At 39.5% G+C, this 21,552-nt stretch overlaps 1 protein-coding gene across 10 annotated transcripts in view; it reads left to right on the plus strand.

Annotated features, from left to right (window-relative positions):
• The window catches only part of MAGI1 (membrane associated guanylate kinase, WW and PDZ domain containing 1), a 602,084-nt gene that overhangs the window by 359,935 nt on the left and 220,597 nt on the right, over nt 1-21,552 (plus strand). For all 10 annotated transcript variants that reach the window (XM_045530900.1, XM_045530901.1, XM_045530902.1 and 7 more), the window contains exon 2: nt 2,928-3,044. In XM_045530900.1, the coding sequence (XP_045386856.1) occupies nt 2,928-3,044 (117 nt within the window). The remainder of the gene's footprint in view (nt 1-2,927; nt 3,045-21,552) is intronic.

Consider the following 21,552-nt stretch of genomic DNA (forward strand, 5'->3'; position numbering starts at 1 on the left):
ACCTCAATAATTGTCCATTCGACATCATAATTATTATCTCCATTTTCCATTGAGTGATTTCTTTTTGTTAAGCACTGTCCGAATGTATCATCCCATTTAATGCTCACAACAATTTTGTGACGGAGTTACTATTATATAAGTGTTCTATTTTTACAGATGAGGAAAGTAAGGCTCAGAGATGAAGCCCTGTGCTCAGGTGTACTAGCTAAGAAGCAGTGGGGCCAGGATTCAGACCCAGACTTGTCTGTCTTAACTGCCAGTATTTACTGTTTTCCTTTCAGTTCAACTTTCTAATGGCAAATAGAGAACTAAGGACCTAGACAGTGTCTACCTAGCATATAGTCCTCATTCAATCACTATGTGTATTTTAAACTTTTGAAATCAGTTTTATTGTAATGCAATTTACATATAATAAAACACACTCATTTTCTGTATACAGTGCTGTGAGTTTTGACGAATACGTAAACCCACATTGTTACTACTACAATCAAGAAATACTATATTAGTATCTCCTCCCAAAAGGTCCCTTGTATTCCTCCTTTTTAAAAACTTATTTTGAAAATATTATATACTCACACTATGTTGTTAAAAATAGTACACAGGCCCTGCATACCCTTCACCTGGTTTCTCCCCATGGCAACATTCCTACGCTCCATAGATCTCATTCCCTTATGCCCCTTTGCAATCAGTCTTTGCCTACCCTCAGCTCCAGGTAACCACTGAACTGCTTTCTGTCACTATAAATTAGTTTAGCCTATTGCAAAAATTTATATATAAATGGAATTGTGCAGTATTTTCTCTTTTGTGTGTGGCTTCTTTTGTTCAACATTACATGTTTGAGATTCATCAATGTTATTGCATGTGTTGTTAGTAGTTTGTTCCTTTTAATTACCATGTAGTATCACACTGTTTGAGTATACCACAGTTTGTTCATGGGTTTCCAATTTTTGGCTATTTATGAATAAAGTTATTGTGAAGATTTATATACAGGTTTTTTTGTGGACTTGTTTTCATTCCCCTCATATAAATATGAATGTAATTATTGGATCACTTGGCTAGTAAAGGTATAACTTTGTAAGATATTGCCAAATTGTTTTCCCAAGACGATGAACCACTTTGTATGCTCACTGGCTGTATGTAAGAGTTCCTGTTCCTCTACAACCTTGTTAACATTTGATATTATTGGCATTTTTAATTTTTGTTATTCTATTGGGTATGTAGTGGGATCTCATCGTGATTTTAAGTTGTATTTCTCTGATGACTAATGATGTCTAACATCTTTTCATGTGTTTAATGGCCAGTCGTATATATTCCTTTGTGAACTATCTGTTCAAACCTTGTGTTTATTTTAGGGGGGTTTGTGTGGTGGGTGGGTGTTTTCATTTCATAGATACTTGATGAATGATTGAATGACTTAAGATTGACAAAATATATGTATTTTCCTTTGGCCAGTTGAAACTTTGGGTATAATACAACTCGAATAGTTTAAGTTGGGTTTTATTAGCGTATTCCAAAATGAGCAGCTATAGCAGGGGATATTATTTTGAACATGATATTAAAATAAAGAGCAGGAGTTTTCTGCCCTAGGTAGGAAATATTATCTTAGCTGTCATTGTCATCCTCATGATTTGCTCTTTTTGACCATGGGGGAGTTACCATCAGAAGACATGAGTGTTGTGGCTCACGTGGTTACTAGATTGCTGCATTCTTTCTCTAAGGCTAAAAATGCTCTTACCTAATTTGTGTCTTGTCTGAAAATGGAAGGGCAATCTCAGCATTGTTATTTTTGCCTGCCATTGAAGCATCTTTCTCCATTAAGAGTGAATGCTAGCTCAGTTGATCTACAAGCCTTCTGTTGATCCTGTAGACTGTAATTTATGATTATGATTTTAAAAAACATCTCTTTACTATGACACATTTTTGTAACAATGTAATATTTTTAGCTTTTCTTTTGTTAAGTGTGGAGAATTGCAAAGAAACACATAGACTCACTTAGATAACTATGGCTTAAACAGCAACAACAAATAATTTTAAAAAGCAATATGTATCTAGTGTGTGAAAAGCAACACAGGGCGGGAGATGTATGTGTGTGTATGTATGTGTGCATGTGTGTGTGTGTGTGTGTGTGTGTTTGTGTGTTTGTGTGTATCTGTTTGTCTATATAAAGAAGAGTGAAGTCTCCTCTATTTTGCCACTTTGGTTCCTTTTCCCTAAAGGAAATGTCTGTTAAACTTTCTTATGATTCCCTCTATTAATACATAATCTCTCCTTTTCTAAATTCTTTTTTACATAAAAGGAATCAGACATTATGCACAATTCCACATATTTCCCCTCCATATCAACCCACGAAGGTCAGAGTAGTTATTATATGAGTGAATTATGCTTAATTGATCCCTTTTGGTTGTTTCCAGGTTTTTGTTCTTATTTATTTACTGTTATAAAAATGCCACAATAAACAATCCTGGAGGTTTGAGCAGACCTTTGTAAGTCTATCTGCAGGGTAAATTCCTACCAGTTGAATCCCTGGTCGAAGAACATCTTATAATCTGACAGTTATTGCTGGATCGTCTTCATTATTCTTGCAGTAATAGTGTCTACATGTGTCTGTGGCACATATTTTAAATGTAATAGCCTAGTTTAAATTTAAATTCTTTATTATTTTTGCCTTCCTGTATTATGTGAGATAGGACCCCCAAGTTAATGCTATTTCAATGCTGTTTTATCTTCATTATTAATATTAATACATTCGTGCTTGTCCTTTTTCTCTGCAGAGGAAAATCCAAAGTCCATAAGTATACGCTCCTGATGGCTGAGGGTGGCGGACTAGAATGGCCCTGCGTGGCTTTCTCGCACACAGCTCTCAGCTGCTCGGTCTCTAGGCGGCCTTGTTGTTGATGTGTTCTGTCTATTTTATATATTTCCTGCAGGAGGAAGGCTGAACAAGGACCTGCGACATTTCCTCAATCAGCGGTTCCAGAAAGGGTCCCCTGACCACGAGCTCCAGCAGACCATAAGGGATAACCTTTACCGCCACGCTGTGCCTTGTGAGTAACTCGTCTTTGGCTCCTCGCTGCTGGGTGGGTGTACGTGAAAAGTCAAGGGGAGAAAGAAGAGCTCGGTGCTGGTTCTGGAACACCTGGCGGCTTGCCCACCGAGCGACTCTCTAAGTTAGGCGAGTCATAAATGACAGTGGGGCAAACAGCACAGCGTTGTGGTGTGTGTGGGTTTTGGTCCCAGCTCTGTTGCTTAATGGTTTGTAATGCCAGGCAAATTATCGACCCTTTGTAGGGTGTATGCCTACATGATGAGTGTGTTGCGCACCATCTGGGGAATGGTCATGCTTGAAGGTCCACTTTTGACATTCATGGAAAGGTCGTGTCCGTAATACGAGCTTCATAGAACTGCTATGAGGAGTGGATGGGATGAGGTGCTCGAGGCGTTTTGTAAAGTGTTGGCATGGTGTAAGTCTCTGTAAATGTTAACCGTCGTCATTACCAATGGGTGGACCAGGCCAGGGGCCTTTAGACTGACCTCTGTGGAGACCAGTGGGCCACTAACAGCCCCTCAGTGAAGGGAAGACCTCAGGGCTCTCCCTTCCTTCCCATGCCTCTCCTCCTTTTGGCCAACTTTATCAGATTCATAAATCAGGATTTCATGTATGATTTTGCTTGAGGAAATGTTTTCTGCAGAGTGAAAATCCCAAATCCCCCAAACCACTGGATTAGACCAAATCCTAGAAAGCAAGACACAGAAAATAGGAATTCTGAAAGCAGAGTTTTTGAGTTAAAGGAAGGCAGTCAGTCAGTCAGTCAGTCTGTCTGTCTGTCTGTCTGTCTGTCTACAGGTAGGTAAAGCGGCAGCTCAATTGTGGAGAAGTATCATCGTGTCCTGCCACACTGTGTTCCTATACAGCTAAACATAAGGAATGAATCCTGGGAGGACGTGTGGTGGGTTTAATTTCTTTCATATGAGGAAAGAATGATTCTGGTTTTATTACTTGGAATTTGTCTTTTTCCTGTCTGTTACCTGGTCTTTCAGAGATTGAAAAAAATTTTTTTAAGAAATGCCATTTTTTTAACCAGCAAAAGAAAGGAACAGTAATTTAATGTTCAAGGTACCCTGCTTATTGCTGTGATTTGTTTGCAACAAAGGGTTTTCTTTAAAAAAATAATATCTTGCAAGTGATATGCTAGAATGCTAATGTTTCCAGATACTACTGTGAAAATAGTAAGTGGAACTAATCTAGTGAGTTTGACTGTAAGTCTGGAGTCTAGCCTGTGACTTGGAGGAAGAGATTCTAAACCAGCCCCCATTCTTCCACTTTACTCATTAATAAAACTGAGAGAGGAGATTTCCTGTAAGTCACTTGGGATAGGGCCCCAGAGTTGCCTTTGGCCCCAGAGTGGGACTGCCTTTGACAGAGGAAAGGTTGTGGTCGTGTATTAATGTGAATTTGTGGCCCTTGGTTCCTTTAGTCTTTCAGCATTGGAGTTGAAAACTGTAATCCTAATAATATTCTCATAATAATTCCTTATATTTTAGATTAATAATAATTCCTAATGCTAATCACATGGGTGGGGAAGAGATTATCTTTTATAGATCAAGGAACTGAGGCACTAAGGGAAGCCAATAAAATCTAGGCTAAAGGTGACCAAGGTATCAGGTCTCCTGAGTCCACCATTTCCCTGCCTCTGCCGCAGTGTTGAGTTTTATTCTTTCAGTAACCCGGTGAAGTTTGGGGTCTTTAACACCCATTTTACTGATGAGGAAATGAAGTCACAGGAAGATTAAGTAACCAATAAGTGGCAGATCCCGGTCTTTTTAACTCCCAAGCCATCTAGGGGTGTTTCTGTAGCTGCACCGTAGCTGCCTCTGAAGTTATAGTACAGCAGGTTGATGCAATTTTGCAGAATTCAGTAATTGCAGAATCATGATTGTTCTCTGTGCAATTTTTCCCCTACTTAGATTCCAATTTAAGAGATGGGGATGAAGCAAATGAGCACACCATTTCTTGACGCATCTGTGGTGTTACCATGGTTACGTTTTTGGCATGCTCGCCCATTTATTTTTTCCACCGATTTATTGGACCTGACTGTGAGCTAAATGGCTTGATTTTTAAGCTTACTACTATGTAGGAATTAGGGCAAAAATGACTTCTGTCTTTTAAAAACAGTGGAAAAATCACATTTGTCTTGGCTTTGTGTGAAGCCCTAGGTACTGATGTTTTATTTCTATCAAACCAGTAAACCAGGAGTTTGGAAAGCAGAAGTGTTGTTCCTACTGAAAGAGAAAACAGGTAACAATTCATTTTACATTTCCTTCGTAAAATGGGAAGGAAATTCAGAAGAGGTCTGTTTCCGAGTCTGGTGTAGTGTGTGTGCCTTTGAACATGAGTAGACCAGGGCTCACTTGGGATTCTGTTATAGGTTTGGGTTACTCTGGGCACATTTGTGTTTATTTTGATTCTCTGGCCCGTGTGCCTGGTGCAAGAGAGCTCTGCTGTGCTCCTGGATCAGGAAGCCCTGATTTGGAGAATGGATCCTCTTGATTATGTTGTAACTGGGCCGCCGGGAAACATGCTCATGTAATCTGTATATTCCAGAACTTCCTGCCACTGATGTTTCAGTGACTTCAGTATTTTGAGAAGGAATGACCTCATGAACAGGTGCTTGCAGTGGGGGGTAGACTTCTTTTTCTGTACATTTCAGGAGGCTCATGGGTTATTAGAAACAAAAGCTCCTTCATTCTCAAATTATTTCTAGTGTCATCATAATGCAGTAGAGTCATATGCTCATCTTTTCCACTTAGGGTTCAAGTTGTATCGTAGTTCTTTGGCAAACATAATGCAGGTAATAGCAACCCTTTTTTACTGGTAAGAAGATGAAGGAACAAACTTTAACTTCCTCAAAATCATATCACTTCTAAATGCCACATTACTCACTTCTCATCCACTGCTATTTTTATTTTTTTATTTGTAAGAGCATTATTGAGATATAATTCACATACCATACAATTTACCCATTTTAAGTGTTCATCCAGTGCTATTTTTGTTACAGTTATTATTATTCTCCACTCCCCTTTTATTTTCCCTTTATTCCAGAACTCTTATTATTTCTACAGTATGAAGAAAGGTCATCTTCGTTGAAATTTAATTATATTTACCATTGAAAAGCACCACCAAAAAAAAAAAAAAATTATGAGAGAAAAGAGAACCAGATGCAGAATGAGTCAGAAGTCCCGGCGTGAAGTCTGAGGGCTGCTCTGCTAGGTATATGGCCTGGTGCAAGTCACGTAACCTCTCTGAGTCTCATTCTCTTTTTAGTAAAATGAAAATAGTAGTACCCACTCAACCACTGTCTCACCAGATACACACAGCAACCCTTTGAGATGGGCCTCATTAGAGGAGACAGGGGCTCAGAGTGGTTAATAGCTTGCCAGAGGTCACACAGCAAGTAGCATGGTCAGGGTTAAACCAGCTTGCTTTAATTCCCAACTTGGGTGTAATTAATAATATCCTGATTAGAGGAATGTAGAAAGAGACCATTGAGAGTAAAAGAAAAAAGAAAAAATGTTTCTCATTGCTTAACTTACAGTTTTAGCTGTTTAAAATGATGAGGTTTTATGGCTTGGGAGTAAGGGTAATGTAAAGCACAAAACCTTAAAAATAAGTATCTTCTCTGATTTTCAAGAAATTCTCCCGTGTGTACAATAGAATTTTCATAGTTAATGATTTATTCAGATTTTTAAAAATCGTTACATGATCTTCTTAGGATATCTAGGTTTACCTTATTTCCCGTTAGATCTTTTCTTTGGGTACCTGTGGAAAACCACTTGTAAATAAATGGATTTGAAATGTATATAGACATGCTCCCTTCTCTCATTCCTCAGAAACATATGGATAATATTCCTGTCTCCTTCACCTCCAATTTTGTTCACATTCTCAACCCATTTCTGCTGCATGTTTCAGCCCTACAAATCTCATTCCATCTTCCAGACACATCTTGTGTCTTCTTGTAACTGGGTACATATTATTTCCTACTATTTCCCAGCCTTTCCACCTGACCACTCTACAGTTTTCTTTTAGGTTTTAGCCAGATGCTGCTTCCTCCATGAAGTCCTCCATGGCTGCCACAGATTGAGCCTGTTGTCCTCCTCCCTGCTCCACCCTCTGTAACCTCCTTCAAGCATGTTGCTGTTCCTGATTGTAGTGCCTGCTGCCTGTCTGCCTGTCCTGTTAGAGTCAGTGACCAGCCCGCACCTAGCTTAGTGCCTGGACTACAGGAGAAATATTTGTTGAATGAATGAACAAATGAAGAAATGAGAAAAAATGCTCTTCATTTTTTTTTCTCTTGGTTACTTAGTATTTGAGAGAAGCAGCAGAGCTGCTTTTGCCATGAGGCTTTCCAAATGGAAGGTAGCTCAGAGGCTTGGGCCCCAAGAAGGGTCACAGATGGCTGATAAGGACTTCACTCGCTACTTGGCCAGGAATCCAAGCACAGAAGAAAAGTGTCAAGATTCCTATGGGCTTGGGGCTGGAGTGCCCATTTACACCTCCTCCTAATTGCAGTCTAGATATCGCTGTACCTCCTGCGTTGATAGCCTTCCTGTTTTATGACTTCTTGTCCTAGCTGATGTGACAACATCTGAGATTCTTGCTTGGGAATGGCCGCTTTTCCCATGAAGATAAATGTGTTACCTGACAGGGCTTGTCATTGACTATACTGCTGCTGTCAAAACGAGATACAACTCAGCCGGTAGTGCCGGTTGTCTGAGTGACGAACCGTGCCCCTCCCGTTCCTTCTGACTTCTTCAGACTCAACTCTCAGAAACTCGTCTTTCTTTTCAAGCAAAGGTCATCTGAAAGAGGAAAGGATGAGTCGGTTTAGTTCTGTAGCTTAACACTTTGTTGATCAAGGCTCTGCCTGATACTGAGACTGTTGTAACCGGTCTAAGAGGTATTGATCAGTGACTTAAAGGAGTTTACAAAGGGATTAAAAGTGTTTGATCCACAAGACATTTTAAATTGGATATGGTAATCATAGGTGATGCTGGTCTTTATTGATACAGTTGCATCTGCTGACATTTGGCATTGTTTATTACTTTGAGCGGGACCATAAATTTCTGTTGGCCCTATTTCAACCTATTATTTTCTCTTAGGCACAGTTGTTTCCAGTACAGCTTACCTAGAATCAGTCCCTTCTGCCGTGGTCTTTAACAGTTGGAGCTGAGAACATGAACAGCAAGAGGCCAGCCTAAAGACCTAGATATTGGAAAACAGCTTGTCTCCTGGAATGTGCATCCCTGTGTTCAGGCTGTGTGTGATACTATTGGAAGGCTTCCGGTTGTAATTCATGAACTACAGAGTTCTGCAAGCATCCATAGGACTGAACAGATAAAGGTTGCTGGAAACTTTCCCACTATCGTTATTGCCCTTGTTCTCTAACCAAAGTAAGTGCTGTCTAAAATTAAAAGGATTGCTTTAGCCTTTACAAAGCCTAGCCTGTGGCAAAACTGTGACTAGGAACAATAATAATAGCTCTCTAGTTTTTGGATGCCGACTGTATACAAGGTACTCTGCCAGGATCTATTATATATCTATCTCTCTGTCTGTCCACCTGCCTTCCTACTTATCATGTCCTCCCTAACTTTGGCTTCATCTAGGGCACACAGATGCTTAAGGATCTGAACTCAAGCCCATTTGCCTCTTAAACTCTGCCTCTTTTCTGTTTAATCACAAATGTTTGTTGCCTGTAATGCAGTCAGTATTTGTCTTCATCAGTTCTCAACTCTTTCTCTTCCCTTCCCTTCTACCCATCACCATTGTATTATCCCATGTGCCCCTGGCTGGTCTGTGATCTGGGGATCCCTCTTACCCACTGATCTATCCCCTTACTGCTCACACCTGGGCTCTCCTTCCTTCTCTATCAAAACTTACTTGCTGTGTGTTGGTTTGCTATTGAGCTTCCTTTAAGAAGCCAAGAATTAGAACAAAGAAGTAAACGGTTCATACTGTGGTGTAGGGTTCCCCATCCTATGTAATTTGTATATTTTAACAAGTGACTTTAAATGTGGTACTGCTGAAAACACCCTATGTAATGGAATGTTCTAACAAAGGAGAGTCATGGGTAGCAATGAAGTTGTAAGCCTTTGAATTGTTGTGATGCTTTTTATAATGTTTAGCACAGAGCTATACATGTAGAAAACACAAGACTGCGTGTGTCAGGGTATTTTCCCCTCTGCTTTAGTGTCACTTCTCATACACAGTTTCCCCTTTGCCATGTGTAAGGTGAGATACGATTTGTGTCTCACAAAGCAATGTAATAGTCTAAGCAAGTTTTGTGCCAAATTAAAAAATCATTAGGAAAAAGTACTTTTTGTTTAGATGTAATTTGGAGTGAGAGTCTGGGATCAGATAACTATAAACAAATTTCCATCCATGTGACTGTCTGGTGGCACATTGAAAGGCTGTGAAGGAAGTAGGAAGGTTCTTTGTTATTCTGGACTCTGTCATTCATTAAAGAACTTTTAGCGTCCTTGGAGCTCTCCTGATAAATGCTAGCAGCACACTCCCTATTTGTGACAACCTGGAACAAAACACCACTTCACATTTCTAAAGTGCCCCCTTCAGGAGCTTTGGAGCCAGCAGTGTGGAATCTCTATTTACTTCTTGCCAGGGAGAGGTAAGTTTTCTGATCAGTGAGTTGATGAGAAGGACCTGGACATTGCTAATTCTGATAATGTCTCTTCTCCTTGGAGCTCTGCCTGCTCCCAGGGAAGCATGCGTTCCCTGTCCCTCCACGCAGGAGACTTTATTTGGGCAGGTCTTCCTGGGTTGTGATTGTGGCCGCTAGATCTGCCCAGGAATGGGTTGGTAAGTTTAACTTGGGGGAGATTTATTATTATATATAACAAGCCCATTGTTAACAAATATCTAAAACTATTTCCTCCAAGGTAACTTTTATCAATAATAAAAGTGACATTTTGATCGGTCAAGTATCATGCTGTTTGTTACAAGACTGTTCATTCCAGTCCTTGTCAGTGAATTCTGTTGATGCTCTATCTTATTTACCTTTTTATTTCTTTTTCCCTTCTTATGTGTTTTATCAGTCCTTCTCCTCAGTGGTTATCTAGACTGATTTTTTTTTAAGCTTCTAGATCTACTCTGAGGTTCTAAATTCTGTGCTAGACAGGCAGCTGTCATTTATTACTCTGTGCCAACAGAGAGCCCAAGCACTTGTAAGTCTCATTTGGTTAGTTGTAGCATGAGGCTAGTGGTGGGTATCACTGCCATTACATATGCCATAGAGGGGGAGCAGAGAGGCTGAGTAACTCACCCGATACCATGTTTTAAAAGTTAAAAATTAATAAAAAACCAAGTTTTGTTTATTAAGTATCCCCAGTGTGTGAGGAACTCTATTAAACACTTATACTATTTCCTTTAATCCTCTTAATCTTTTGAAGTGTAAGCTATTATTATAATCATTTTCCAGTGGAGAAAATGAGACTTAGAGAGGCTCAAGTTCATATACTTACAGAGTTGAGTTGATTCTAATCTGATAGATCCCCAAGTCATTATCTTAAACCGTTGCATTTTTATGGACATTTGTACTGTTAGTTTACTTTAGCGAAATGGTGTATGTAATGGAAAAAGACACCACCAGAAAGGTTGTTCCCTCACCCTCAGGCCACCTTTCAGAGCCCATTCGGCTCAGTTCACATGGACTCACTTTCTGCCTCTGTGTGTCACTGGTGCATGACATGTTCAGTCTAGAAAGTTCAGGTGTGGTGGGCTTTTAGGTATGGTGGACCTGAGAGGCCAGCAGGCTTTTCCATTTACCAGTTTTGTTGGCTTTCTGGTCCTCCATTTCCTCATTATCTTTATTGATGTGTAGAAGTACAAGTGCACCTGACTGAGCGTGGCACTTCATAGGTCCGCTGTTGAGATTAACCCTCCTTCCTCCTTGGCCCTTTCCCTTTCCTTTTTTTCTTCTTTGTGTGTGTGTGTGTGTGTGTGTGTGTGTGTGTGTGTGTGTGTGTGTTTTAGAGACAGGATCTCACTCTGTCACCCAGGCCTAATGATAGCTCACTGCAGCCTCAAACTCCTGGGCTCAAGCAATCCTCCTGCCTCAGCCTCCTGAGTAGCTGGGACTACAGGTGCGCCACCATGCTTGGCTAATTTTTAAATTTTTTGTAGATTCAGGGTCTTGCCATGTTGCCCAGGCTGGTCTCAAACTCATAGCCTCCAGTGAACCTCCTGCCTCAGCTTCCCAGAGTTCTAGGATTAGCGGCATGAGCCATGGCACTCAGCCCCCTTCCCTTTCTAACATGACTTTCCAAGCCCAGCATTCTTCCTTTCTCTTTTCAAGTTCCTTTTAGGCTTTGGGCCTTATTTATATATAAATATTCTGGGTTTTTTGGTGGCGGGGGTGGGGGGTTGGGAACAAGCAAAGTTTAACAAAAATGATTTTCCAACATTTGTTGAGTAACCACCTAACACCAAATGCTAGGCAAGAATATAGTGAAGATTAATAATTGGATGATTTAGCCAATAATAAACATGCTTGAAACAGCACATTCTCTGCTTATTCCTAGCATCAGCTAATTCCCCGATGTTCTTTTCCTTTGTATTTCTTATTATATGTTGTTAACCCTAATTGCTGTTGTATAGTTGCTGGAACGGATAGAGTCATATTGGAGAAAAAAATGGAAAAAAAAATTACAAACGTAGAAGCTCATAACACTGGGCTTGATTTATACGTGACTGTTAATAGATTCAAATAAACATGGTTTGGCTGGTGTTCTTTATTCTGAGGTTCTCAGGGGTATAGAAAAAGGGAAAGCCATAAGAGTTTAGGTTAAGTTTAATTAGAGTTGCTGTAATTTATAATCTTCTTATGAAAACATGTTAGCCTAGGCCTCACCACTTAATAATAACATCTATCATTAATTGGGTGCTTACTGTATGCACCAGGCACTGTGCTAAGTGATTTATAAGCTTTGTGTCTTTTAACCCTCTCTGAACCCAGGGGGATGCAGTGTTATCATTGTTGTATTCTGTGTTATGCAATATGAGTGTGGCATTTGAGTGTGGAGAGCTTAGATGAGCGGCTTGCCTAAGGACACAGTTTAATAATGATAGAACTCAGATTCAAACCCAGTTCTTACCACTGCAGGGTCTAAGCTCTTGGTTTATTTTTCTGCCTGCAGTCACCTTAAAGACCATTTTAAAATTTAACATATTAAATTTTAAAAAGAGTGTTCTCTTAATAACATATGGATTAGTCCTTGGCTGGGTGTAGGATACTAATACGTCTATTTGGCAGCCGTGTTAATTTATTTAATTGCTTTATAAGTTTAGCTGACATTTTTCATCAAGATTTGTTGCAATTATAAAGCAATTTCCACAGCAATTTATGAAGGTATATGGAAGTTTTCACAGTATTCTTACCATCTATTATTTATTTTAAGGAAAGATTTTACATATTTTAGTTTCCCAAGAATCATTTAAGTCAAGAGAATGAAATGCAATATATATATGTATTTAAAAATCTCCTTGTAGCAAATGTGTTCAATAAAAATAACTACAAGTAAATATTCTGGCTTCTCTAATGGAGTATGTGCATTTATGCTGTGGTCTAAGTAAGGACACTTCACCAGTTGTGCTCTGATTGGCTTAACTAGCGTCATGGTGTGGAATGGGCTGCCCAAAACGGTTGCCTTAAATTTAAACAAGAAAACGTCAGTTGTGTTATTTCTACCACAATATGATTAAAGTAGACTTTTTAAAGATTCAATGACATATTTTCCTATTGCATTTAAAATTAACCAATGACACATCCCTATTTTTAGGAAATAAATGCTAAAATATTTAGGGGTAAAGGGTCATGGTGAGTACAACTTACTCTCAAATGGCTATAAGGCATTAAAAATGGTTAAAAATATATTATGTGTGGGAAGAGGGAAAGAGAGAACAAATGACTAGCCAGCAGGTTAAAATGTTAATAATAGGTAAGCCTGGGTAAAGGGTATCTGATGTTATATTTGCTGTTCTTACTCTTGCAGCTTTCTGTAAATTTGAAGTTATTTCCAAATGTTTTTAAAAATTCAAAAAGGAAAATCATCCCATACCAAAAAATAAAAAGAACCAACCAATTATAGTTTTGGAGGAAGGAGGCTATAGGTGAATGTTACGTCGTCCCCCCCACCCCCCATTTATAGCAGTGTTTTTAGCCTAGAATTGAGATTTTTATTAGTATCTTGATAAATTGTGTTCATTAAGTTATAGAGAAGACTAGCCTGAAAAGTGTTGTGCATATATTAAAACAAATATCTAACACAGAATATCAAGTTTATGCTAAGTGTTTTAATTAAAGTTTCTCATTTAAAACTTGTGGAAATCTTAAGAAGAAAGTAATTACTATTCTCATTTACAGGTGAGGAAACTGAGGCTGGTAAAGTTAAGTGACTTGCCTTACAATTATGGAACAGGACTGGAACCCAGGCAGTCAAGATGGACACTAGAACTCCCATGTAGTAACCACAATTTCTTTGCTCAGACTGTATATGTGTACATCTATATGTATAGCCACATATATGCATCCATGCAAATATTTAGAAAGTAAGTTGGGAAAAGTGATTTTAAGTGGATACTAAGTATCTGCTAAGGGGATTCTAGATGAATATTAAAGTTATTCATTTTGTTAATAATTGTTATTAACATATATTGAATATTTGCCATGTGCTGGGTTTTATTCTATAATAGCATAATATCTCATTTAACCCTCACAATGATTCTATGATATAGATAGATGCTTTTCTTCTCCACATTCATGGAAACCAAAGCCAGAAGGTTAAATAAGATATCACAGCTAAGGTCCATGCTGTGCCATTCTGGAATTTCACTCTTAATCTTTGGCTCATACTGCCTCTTATTTATAGCTCTAGAGAATATAAAGACTTCGAGGAAAAAGAATAAGTAATTAAACATATTCCTTTTTGTGGGGGAAGTGGTGTCTTTTTTTTTTTTTTTTTTTTTTGAGACAGAGTCTCGCTCTGTTGCCCGGGCTAGAATGAGTGCCGTGGTGTCAGCCTAGCTCACAGCAACCTCAGACTCCTCGGCTTAAGCGATCCTACTGCCTCAGCCTCCCAAGTAGCTGGGACTACAGGCATGCGCCACTATGACCAGCTAATTTTTTCTATATAGATTTTTAGTTGGCCAGATAATTTCTTTCTATTTTTAGTAGAGACAGGGTCTCACTCTTGCTCAGGCTGGTCTCAAACTCCTGACCTCGAGCGATCCACCTGCCTCGGCCTCCCAGAGTGCTAGGATTACAGGTGTGAGCCACCACGCCCGGCCTCTTCCCTAATTATTATCTTAGTCTTAGATCCCATCAAAGCCACCACATTACACAATTCTAGAGGGTACTATTCAGTTTGTAATCTGTGTGAATGGTACTGGGCAGGGCCCTGACTGCATGGCCTTATGCAGTGGCCAAGTTCCAATAGCAGATACTCAGCTAGATATAAAACCTAAAAGATGAATGGAATCAAATCGCCATTTATTTGGAGGGTGTATGTCTCACCCATGCTTTCCAAATAGGGTTAGGTAGTGCCTTACCCCACTGAGGGTAATATCCACTGGATACTTGACCAGAAACCTAACGCAATCTAGTTACAAGACCTCTCCATTCTCACTTCAGCTCATTAAAGGATGGAGATAGTATTAGAATTGGATCTCACTGGGTAGCGACTATACTTTCTTTTTTCCATCCATCAATCAGTTGATACATCTACTCATTCAACCCTTCTCCATTAATCCACTTCTCTGCCCATTGAATAAACACGTACTGAATGCCACTCTGAGCGGGTGGCAGTGTTGGGTGGTCAGCATTTAGCGGTAAACTGCATACATTTCCTGCTCTGGGGAGCTTACAGTGTAGTGGGCAGAAAAACAAGAGGCAGCTACAATAGAGTGTGGTCCATCCCATGATAGAATGAGGTCAGGAGCATGTGCCATGCAAGTAGGGGCACCAAGCTCAGTCTCGAGACCAATGAGTCTCTTTCACAAAAAGTGAAATAAATATACTAGAGGAGAGACAAAAGAGAGCAGTGGAACCTCTTTCCTAGGGAGAATCAGGAAACATCTACCTGTGTGACCATGGCAGTGGGTCTCCACTTAACATCTCTATTTCCTCTTTACAAAGGAATCTATTAAAGGACCAGTAGACACATTAAGCATCCTAAGCTCCCAGGCCCAGTCTCAAGATGGAGTAGTCCTGTGGGTGGGGTTTGCTCCTTAAGACCTCAACCTCTTAAGTGTTGATGGACCACTTCTGTTTTTGAGACTCCAGAAATATTGAAAAATAGAAAATGCTATAACAAATTTAGGATGTGTTTTTTTTTTAATGGTTATATTTAATTAATGCTTTTAAACACACACAGCAAAGTAGTATAATTGTGCTGTTCTCTAATTGTATCATGCAGAAAACATTAACTCAAAATACAGTAAAGAGAGTATATTGTGGTAATGGTTCCCAAGTTTCAATATCTTCCATTCCTTCTAGTGTGTCTTTGTAGTACAGACATAACTTTACTTAAAGAGAATAAAAGTTTAAATTTGAGGCCCTTCTTGAAGAGGAGACCTGGGGCCAATGACCCCCTTGCCCCTAATGCTCCTTGACACCCTTGATAGGTGTGGGGTGCAATGGAATGTCTACTTTGGACCAAGGCTTGGCTATTTCAGACCCAGCTTCCAAACTTGTTGAAGGAAGAAGCCTAAGGGACATGTCTCTAAGGACCATCTAAGCAAGCAAGACGGGCTTGCTGGCTGAGCCCCAGGCTTTTACTAGGGCTCAGCCTTCTCATTGCATTTCTTCCATCATCAGAAGGAAAACTTTGTTCCTTGCAACATTTCTTCTGCCATATTTGAAGTTGGGGCTTCTCTCCTCCTATGACCTGCCTATTAAAAGTGAGGCTGTTCTATTACTGTCCTAAGTGCTTTGCTTTGAAAAGTGAGACGAAATTTGGTTATACTAGAAATGAAATCCTTTCCAAGGTCACCAAGCTGCTGACCTGTTAAGATTTATTACTTTGGCTTTCTAATCATAGTTGCTGTACGTAAATGAACTTGACATTTTTCTGCTTTCCCATCTCATAGGATAAGATCATTTTTCAAACAGACCTTAGCAGGATTATTGGAGTTGAAGTTTCTGTATTCTTCGTATTCACTTGATTTGAGGAATACACATTCCCTATTTCCATCTCCAAATGGTTTCATACAGTCTGCACTTAATTAATGAGTTGGGGAAAAAAATGCATACCTGTTGTGGAATTTTGAAAAAAAGAAAAAAAGTTGGGTGAGTTGTAAAGTGTTCTTTCAGCGTGTGCTGTGACTTGAAAACGAGACATGATATGAAACCATTAAATGGACTGAAGTTCTGTCTGAGTTCTGACAGTGATGCCTGAGTGACCCTAGCTAATTCTGGGAATCTAGATGGCTTTTTTCCCCCCTAGTGGATAGAAGTTTGTGGCCAATACAGGTTTGATTGAGTTTTGTGTTTGCCCTCCCAAGGCCACCTATTGAAAGGTGGGGCATTCAGCATCCTGCACTCTGTAGAATTTGGCACCTCATACAAGTCCACTTCAGTCAGGGATCCTGTAGGGGAATTTTGTACCTTCTTGGTTCACTATAGAGTGGATCATTTACAAATTGAGGAATGTTCAGCTATAACTAAAACGTAGGCTATCTCTAAGGAATGTGGAGTAGTTGACAAAAAATAGCTTGTTGATATCATACTTGCTGTTTTGCTCTGAATTTATGATACGTGCTTTAGAGGGCTGGCCTGTTGTGGCACATTAGCCATCTCATTCCCTCCCTCTGTTTTTTTCTTTCCTTCTCCTCTTCCATTTTCTCCTCTCCCTGTTTCTCTCTCTCTCTTTCCTTCCACCTCAAACTAGTCCATTTCTTTCCCTTATTCCAGATTCTGGCAGTAGAGTGTGATGGTTGCGAATAGTTTACTGGTGCTAGGTATACTTGGGTTCTAACAGAGACCTTTTCAAATAAAAGTTAAGGGATAAAATACAGATAGTAAGTATATAAATCTAAAGTGCATAGTTTGATGAATTTTTACGCACACATCCATCCATATAACCAGTACACAGATCAGTATGTGGAACACTGAGCATTCCAGTAGCTCCCTTGTATCTCCTCCTGTTGAATACATCCCTTCCGTCCCCAAAGTAGCCATGATTCTGATGCTGTCACCCTAGGTTATTTTTGCCTGTTCTTGAATTTCATATAAATGGAATTATGAACTATGCATTCTTTTGTTCTAACTTCTTTTGCTGCTAACATTGCTCTATGAGATTCATCCACGTTGTTTGATTTTTTTTATTGCTGTGCAGTCTTTCATTATATGACTATACCATGGTCTGTTTATCCATTCTTGGATTCGATTTGAATTGTCTCCAGTTTTTAGCTACTGCTGTGAACATTTTTATACATGTGGACATATGTGCTCAATTCTAGGAGTGGAATTGCTGGATCACAGTGCAGACATATGTTCAGCTGTAATAAATATTGCCGAACGGTTTCCAAAGTAGTTGTATCAATTTGCGCTCATACCTACACTGTGTAAGAGTTCCAATTGCTTCTCTTCATCCTAAACATTTGGTATTGCCAGTCTTTTTGATTTTTTTGTCACCTTGGCGGATGTGCAGTGGTCCCTCACTGTGATTTTAATTCGTATTTTTCTGATGTAGAATGACATGAACACCTTTTCAAATGCTTGTTGTCTATTTGGATATTCTGTTCAAGTCTTTGCTCATTTTTCTTTTTAATTGTATTTTTTTCTTTCTAATTTATAGAAAGAACTAGGTTTTCAATTCTAACTCTGTTGATTATTAGCTGGGCTTGCACAGGTTGTCTAACCTTTTTGAACTTCACCTGTAGAATGGGGCTGGTAATACCTGCTTTATAGGTTGTGATGAGAATGACATGAGCACATGTATGTTAATCTCTAGCATAATTCCAGGCACAAAGGAAGGCATGGGTGAATAGTATCTAAATTAAAAAAAAAACTTACATAAAATATTCTCATATCAGATGAACTGCCCATTAAGATGTCTAACATTTTTTCTTCCTTCTCTTTCCTTTTGTGCTCTTTTTTTTTTTATACTTGTAGTACAAAAGGAAAGACAGTGACTGCATGCATAATACATAATAGGCTAAAGCAACGGATTTTACAGGATTTTACAAAGGAACACTAGAGGTCATATAAATTCGCCTAAGAATTTCGTCTTTGCAAGTAGGATGTGAAAACTAGAAGTGAGTTTCTGAAAAGGAGAGAATAAAATAAAATGTAGTCATAGGAGCCAATTAAAGAAATCTCCCTGCCCTGGGTAATGGTGGGCAGCATGCAGGAATGCTAACTGGGCTTCGTCTTTTATCACCTCTCCCTACCTTGTCAGTTAGCGGCTCAGAGACTCAGTTTCCTCATTTACAACGTAGAGATAACAGTGCCTCCCTTAAAGGCTTGGTGTGAGGCCTAGCTCAGTGCTTGGACTCCTGAAAGCACTTCTCACGTGGGGATTGCTGTGATGGACAATGCTCATGGTGAACATCGCCTCTGGAGACCTTGCCTACTTTTACCACTGCCAGGCCTGGTGAAAAGCTGCTTTGGGGCAGAGGCAGTAGCAGTTTCCGAGAGTGGTATGACTTATAGCAGGAAGGGCAGAAGGTCAGCAAGGAGAAAGAATCTTCTGCTCTGGGAGGAACCAACGTAGGTGCCAGCTGTCTGAACAGCAAGGCACTTTTCCTGGAGGGCTGTTTGCACACTAGGCTCATGTCTGTTGGGGATGACCTGGGCATCTCAAACCATATTATAGTGAGTTATGTTACTGTGATTGTTACGTATATATCCAAAATATATAGAAAAAAATCAGAGTGGGAAACAAATCACAGCGGCATAGGCAGTTATTGGAACTTGCCTTAAGAACCCACATCAGTGTTGACCAGAACGGAGTTTCAAGGGCATTGTTCGGGAAAGCACCCTCTTCAGCTTTCAGGGTGCTACGAGGCAGTGTTGTGGTTGTTGAGGAAACATGGGTTTTGGGTGTGGACGGATAAGTGTTTGACTCCCAGCCCCTCTATTCTCTGGATTTGTGATCTTGAATAAATTACTTCCCTGAGGTCTCTTAATTTAAAAAACTGGGACAATAGTATCATCCCCATAGACTTGTAGGGAGGGTTAATTAACATAATACGTAAGAAGACCAAGAGAGGTCCTCGCACATAGTAGGTGAGCAAACTGCAGAAATATATCCATGCATCACTGATGAGTAGAATTATACACCCTTCGTTAATTTTAGGGTAACTGTTTAGTGGGCAGTTGAGTGGATATAAAGGAGGAAGGAAGGGGGGCCTCTTAAATGTAACTACCCTGCCACACAGTAGGACTTGCTGGACCTCATCTCTGTGTTGTGGATAAAAGTAGGCTTTACTTCAGAACTCAATTCTGTAATTCTGCTACCAAAATGCTTGACATTTGCTAGAGCAATTGCAGTTGAGATAGGACTACTGGATAAAAAATCTACTATCAAGCCAAAGTTAGACAATTTATAATTTACTGACATAAGGTACACTGATGGGCACATTAAAATGCTGACTGTAATATTGTAGACTTATTTTTTTCTCTCCCCTTCATTAACTCTGATCTGCTGAAAGCCCTTCAGCATGCTTTAAAAGTAGGTCAGGCACTCTAGAAGGGTCTGGTTGTCCTATGAGGATTGTTTTTTTTTTTTCTTTTATTGCCAACTCTTGGGCTCTCCATCACTGAGTCTTTGTCCGTCTGCAAGAAGAGACCCTTCCTACAGCGGTGCCTGGGCTCTGGTGAAACACAATGGTCTCTCACATCACACTCCCCAGCCAGTATCAAAGCTCTGTTTTCTGCCCCCTTTATTTATTTGTTGTGGCAGATTTATTCAGGAGCTCATTTGGCTGGTGAGTGTAGTGTAAAGTTCTACAGGTAAAAAGTTCTAATATGCACATGGAGAATATTATGCTGAGAGCTCTAATTTGTGTTCTGAAGCCAGCGAGAGTCACAGCACAAAAGATAAAGATTCGACCATAGGTTCAAAGTAGGTTGTACAGTTAGTTTTAAGGAAGGAGGGATGTGATTTTGTATCCTTTGTAAAGAGGTCTAGTCATACAAATTTTTTTTTTTTTTTTTTTTGGTGACAGGGTCCTGCTTGGTTGCCAGGGTTAGTGTGCAGTGGCATCATCGTAGCTCACTTTAGCCTCCAACTCCTGGGCTCAAGCAATTCTCCTGCCTCAGCCTCCTGAGTAGCTGGGACAACAAGGCACAGGCCACCACACTCACCCATCTGTTTTTTGTAGAGATGGGCTCTTACTCTTGCTCAGGCTGGTCTTCAGCTTCTGGCCTTAAGCGATCCTCCTGCCTCGGCCTCCCAAATCCCAAAAGTGCTAGGACTTTTTGTGTGAGCCCTGTGCCTGGCCTTAGTCATACAAATTTAAAGAGTCAATTTTGACAACATCCCTTGCGCAATACAAGTTTGAAGTTTCTGGAACATTTATCTTTGATGGAGCCATTGTAGAATGGTTCTTCTCTCATTAGCTATCTTAAGTGGCATATTTTCATTGCATGAAATGTTTTGGGCATAACAACTAGAAGTTTGCTGCTTCTGTGTTTTCTTAGACAGCTGTCGAAAAGCTCATTTGAGTACCATTCAAGAAGATGGTCATCTTTTGCACCTTGGATAGAAGTAATGCTAGAAAAGTGACACTTTCAGGGAAATGTTCCATGTCAGTTCTATTTCCATTTCTTGTTGAAATTTATAGTCGTAGGAATTCTGTTTATTTTCTGTTTTCTATTTGGTTCCCCAGTTGACCAACAAAACCCAGTGAGTTGTCAATGGAGTTGTTTTTCATAACCGGCCACTTCCTCACACATTCATGGCAATTCAAGTTAAAATCCAGCTGAAAAATAGTATTTCAAGCTGGTCTTTTTGGTTTCTTTTCTCTTTTATGGTAGAAATCAAAGGTTAGTATAAGGAAAACATGCATCCCTGTGGGCCTACAAATAACTGTGATTTATTATTTGTTGTTGGCATTATATGAAAGTCATCATATTCCATAATCCAGGAAAAAACATGAACAATTGCAACCCTGATAATCCCTTCTTTGTTATATGTTGATATTATAATTGGGCCCTTAGCCAATGTAAAAGGCATCAGATAAATTGAGGCACTTTTGTTTTACTTCCCTTTCCCCAGCAGTATTTGTTATTTCTTAAATAATCATTATACATTAATGTCAATATCTAGCTGAACATCATTATCCAAGCATGACTTTGCTACAGAATCCCAACAACACAGCTTAAAATGTTATCATTTGGAGAGAGTTTCTCATTTTCATCAGTGTCTCCTTTGTCATATAATACCAATATTTCTCAATTCTCAGATACGTATTTTTTTATGCATTTGGATGTTTTTAAACATAGATGTGCATGTTTAATGTGGTAATTTTCTTTTTTC

This window comes from Lemur catta, chromosome 18 (genome assembly GCF_020740605.2).
Source record: "Lemur catta isolate mLemCat1 chromosome 18, mLemCat1.pri, whole genome shotgun sequence".
Taxonomy (NCBI): Eukaryota; Metazoa; Chordata; class Mammalia; order Primates; family Lemuridae; genus Lemur; species Lemur catta.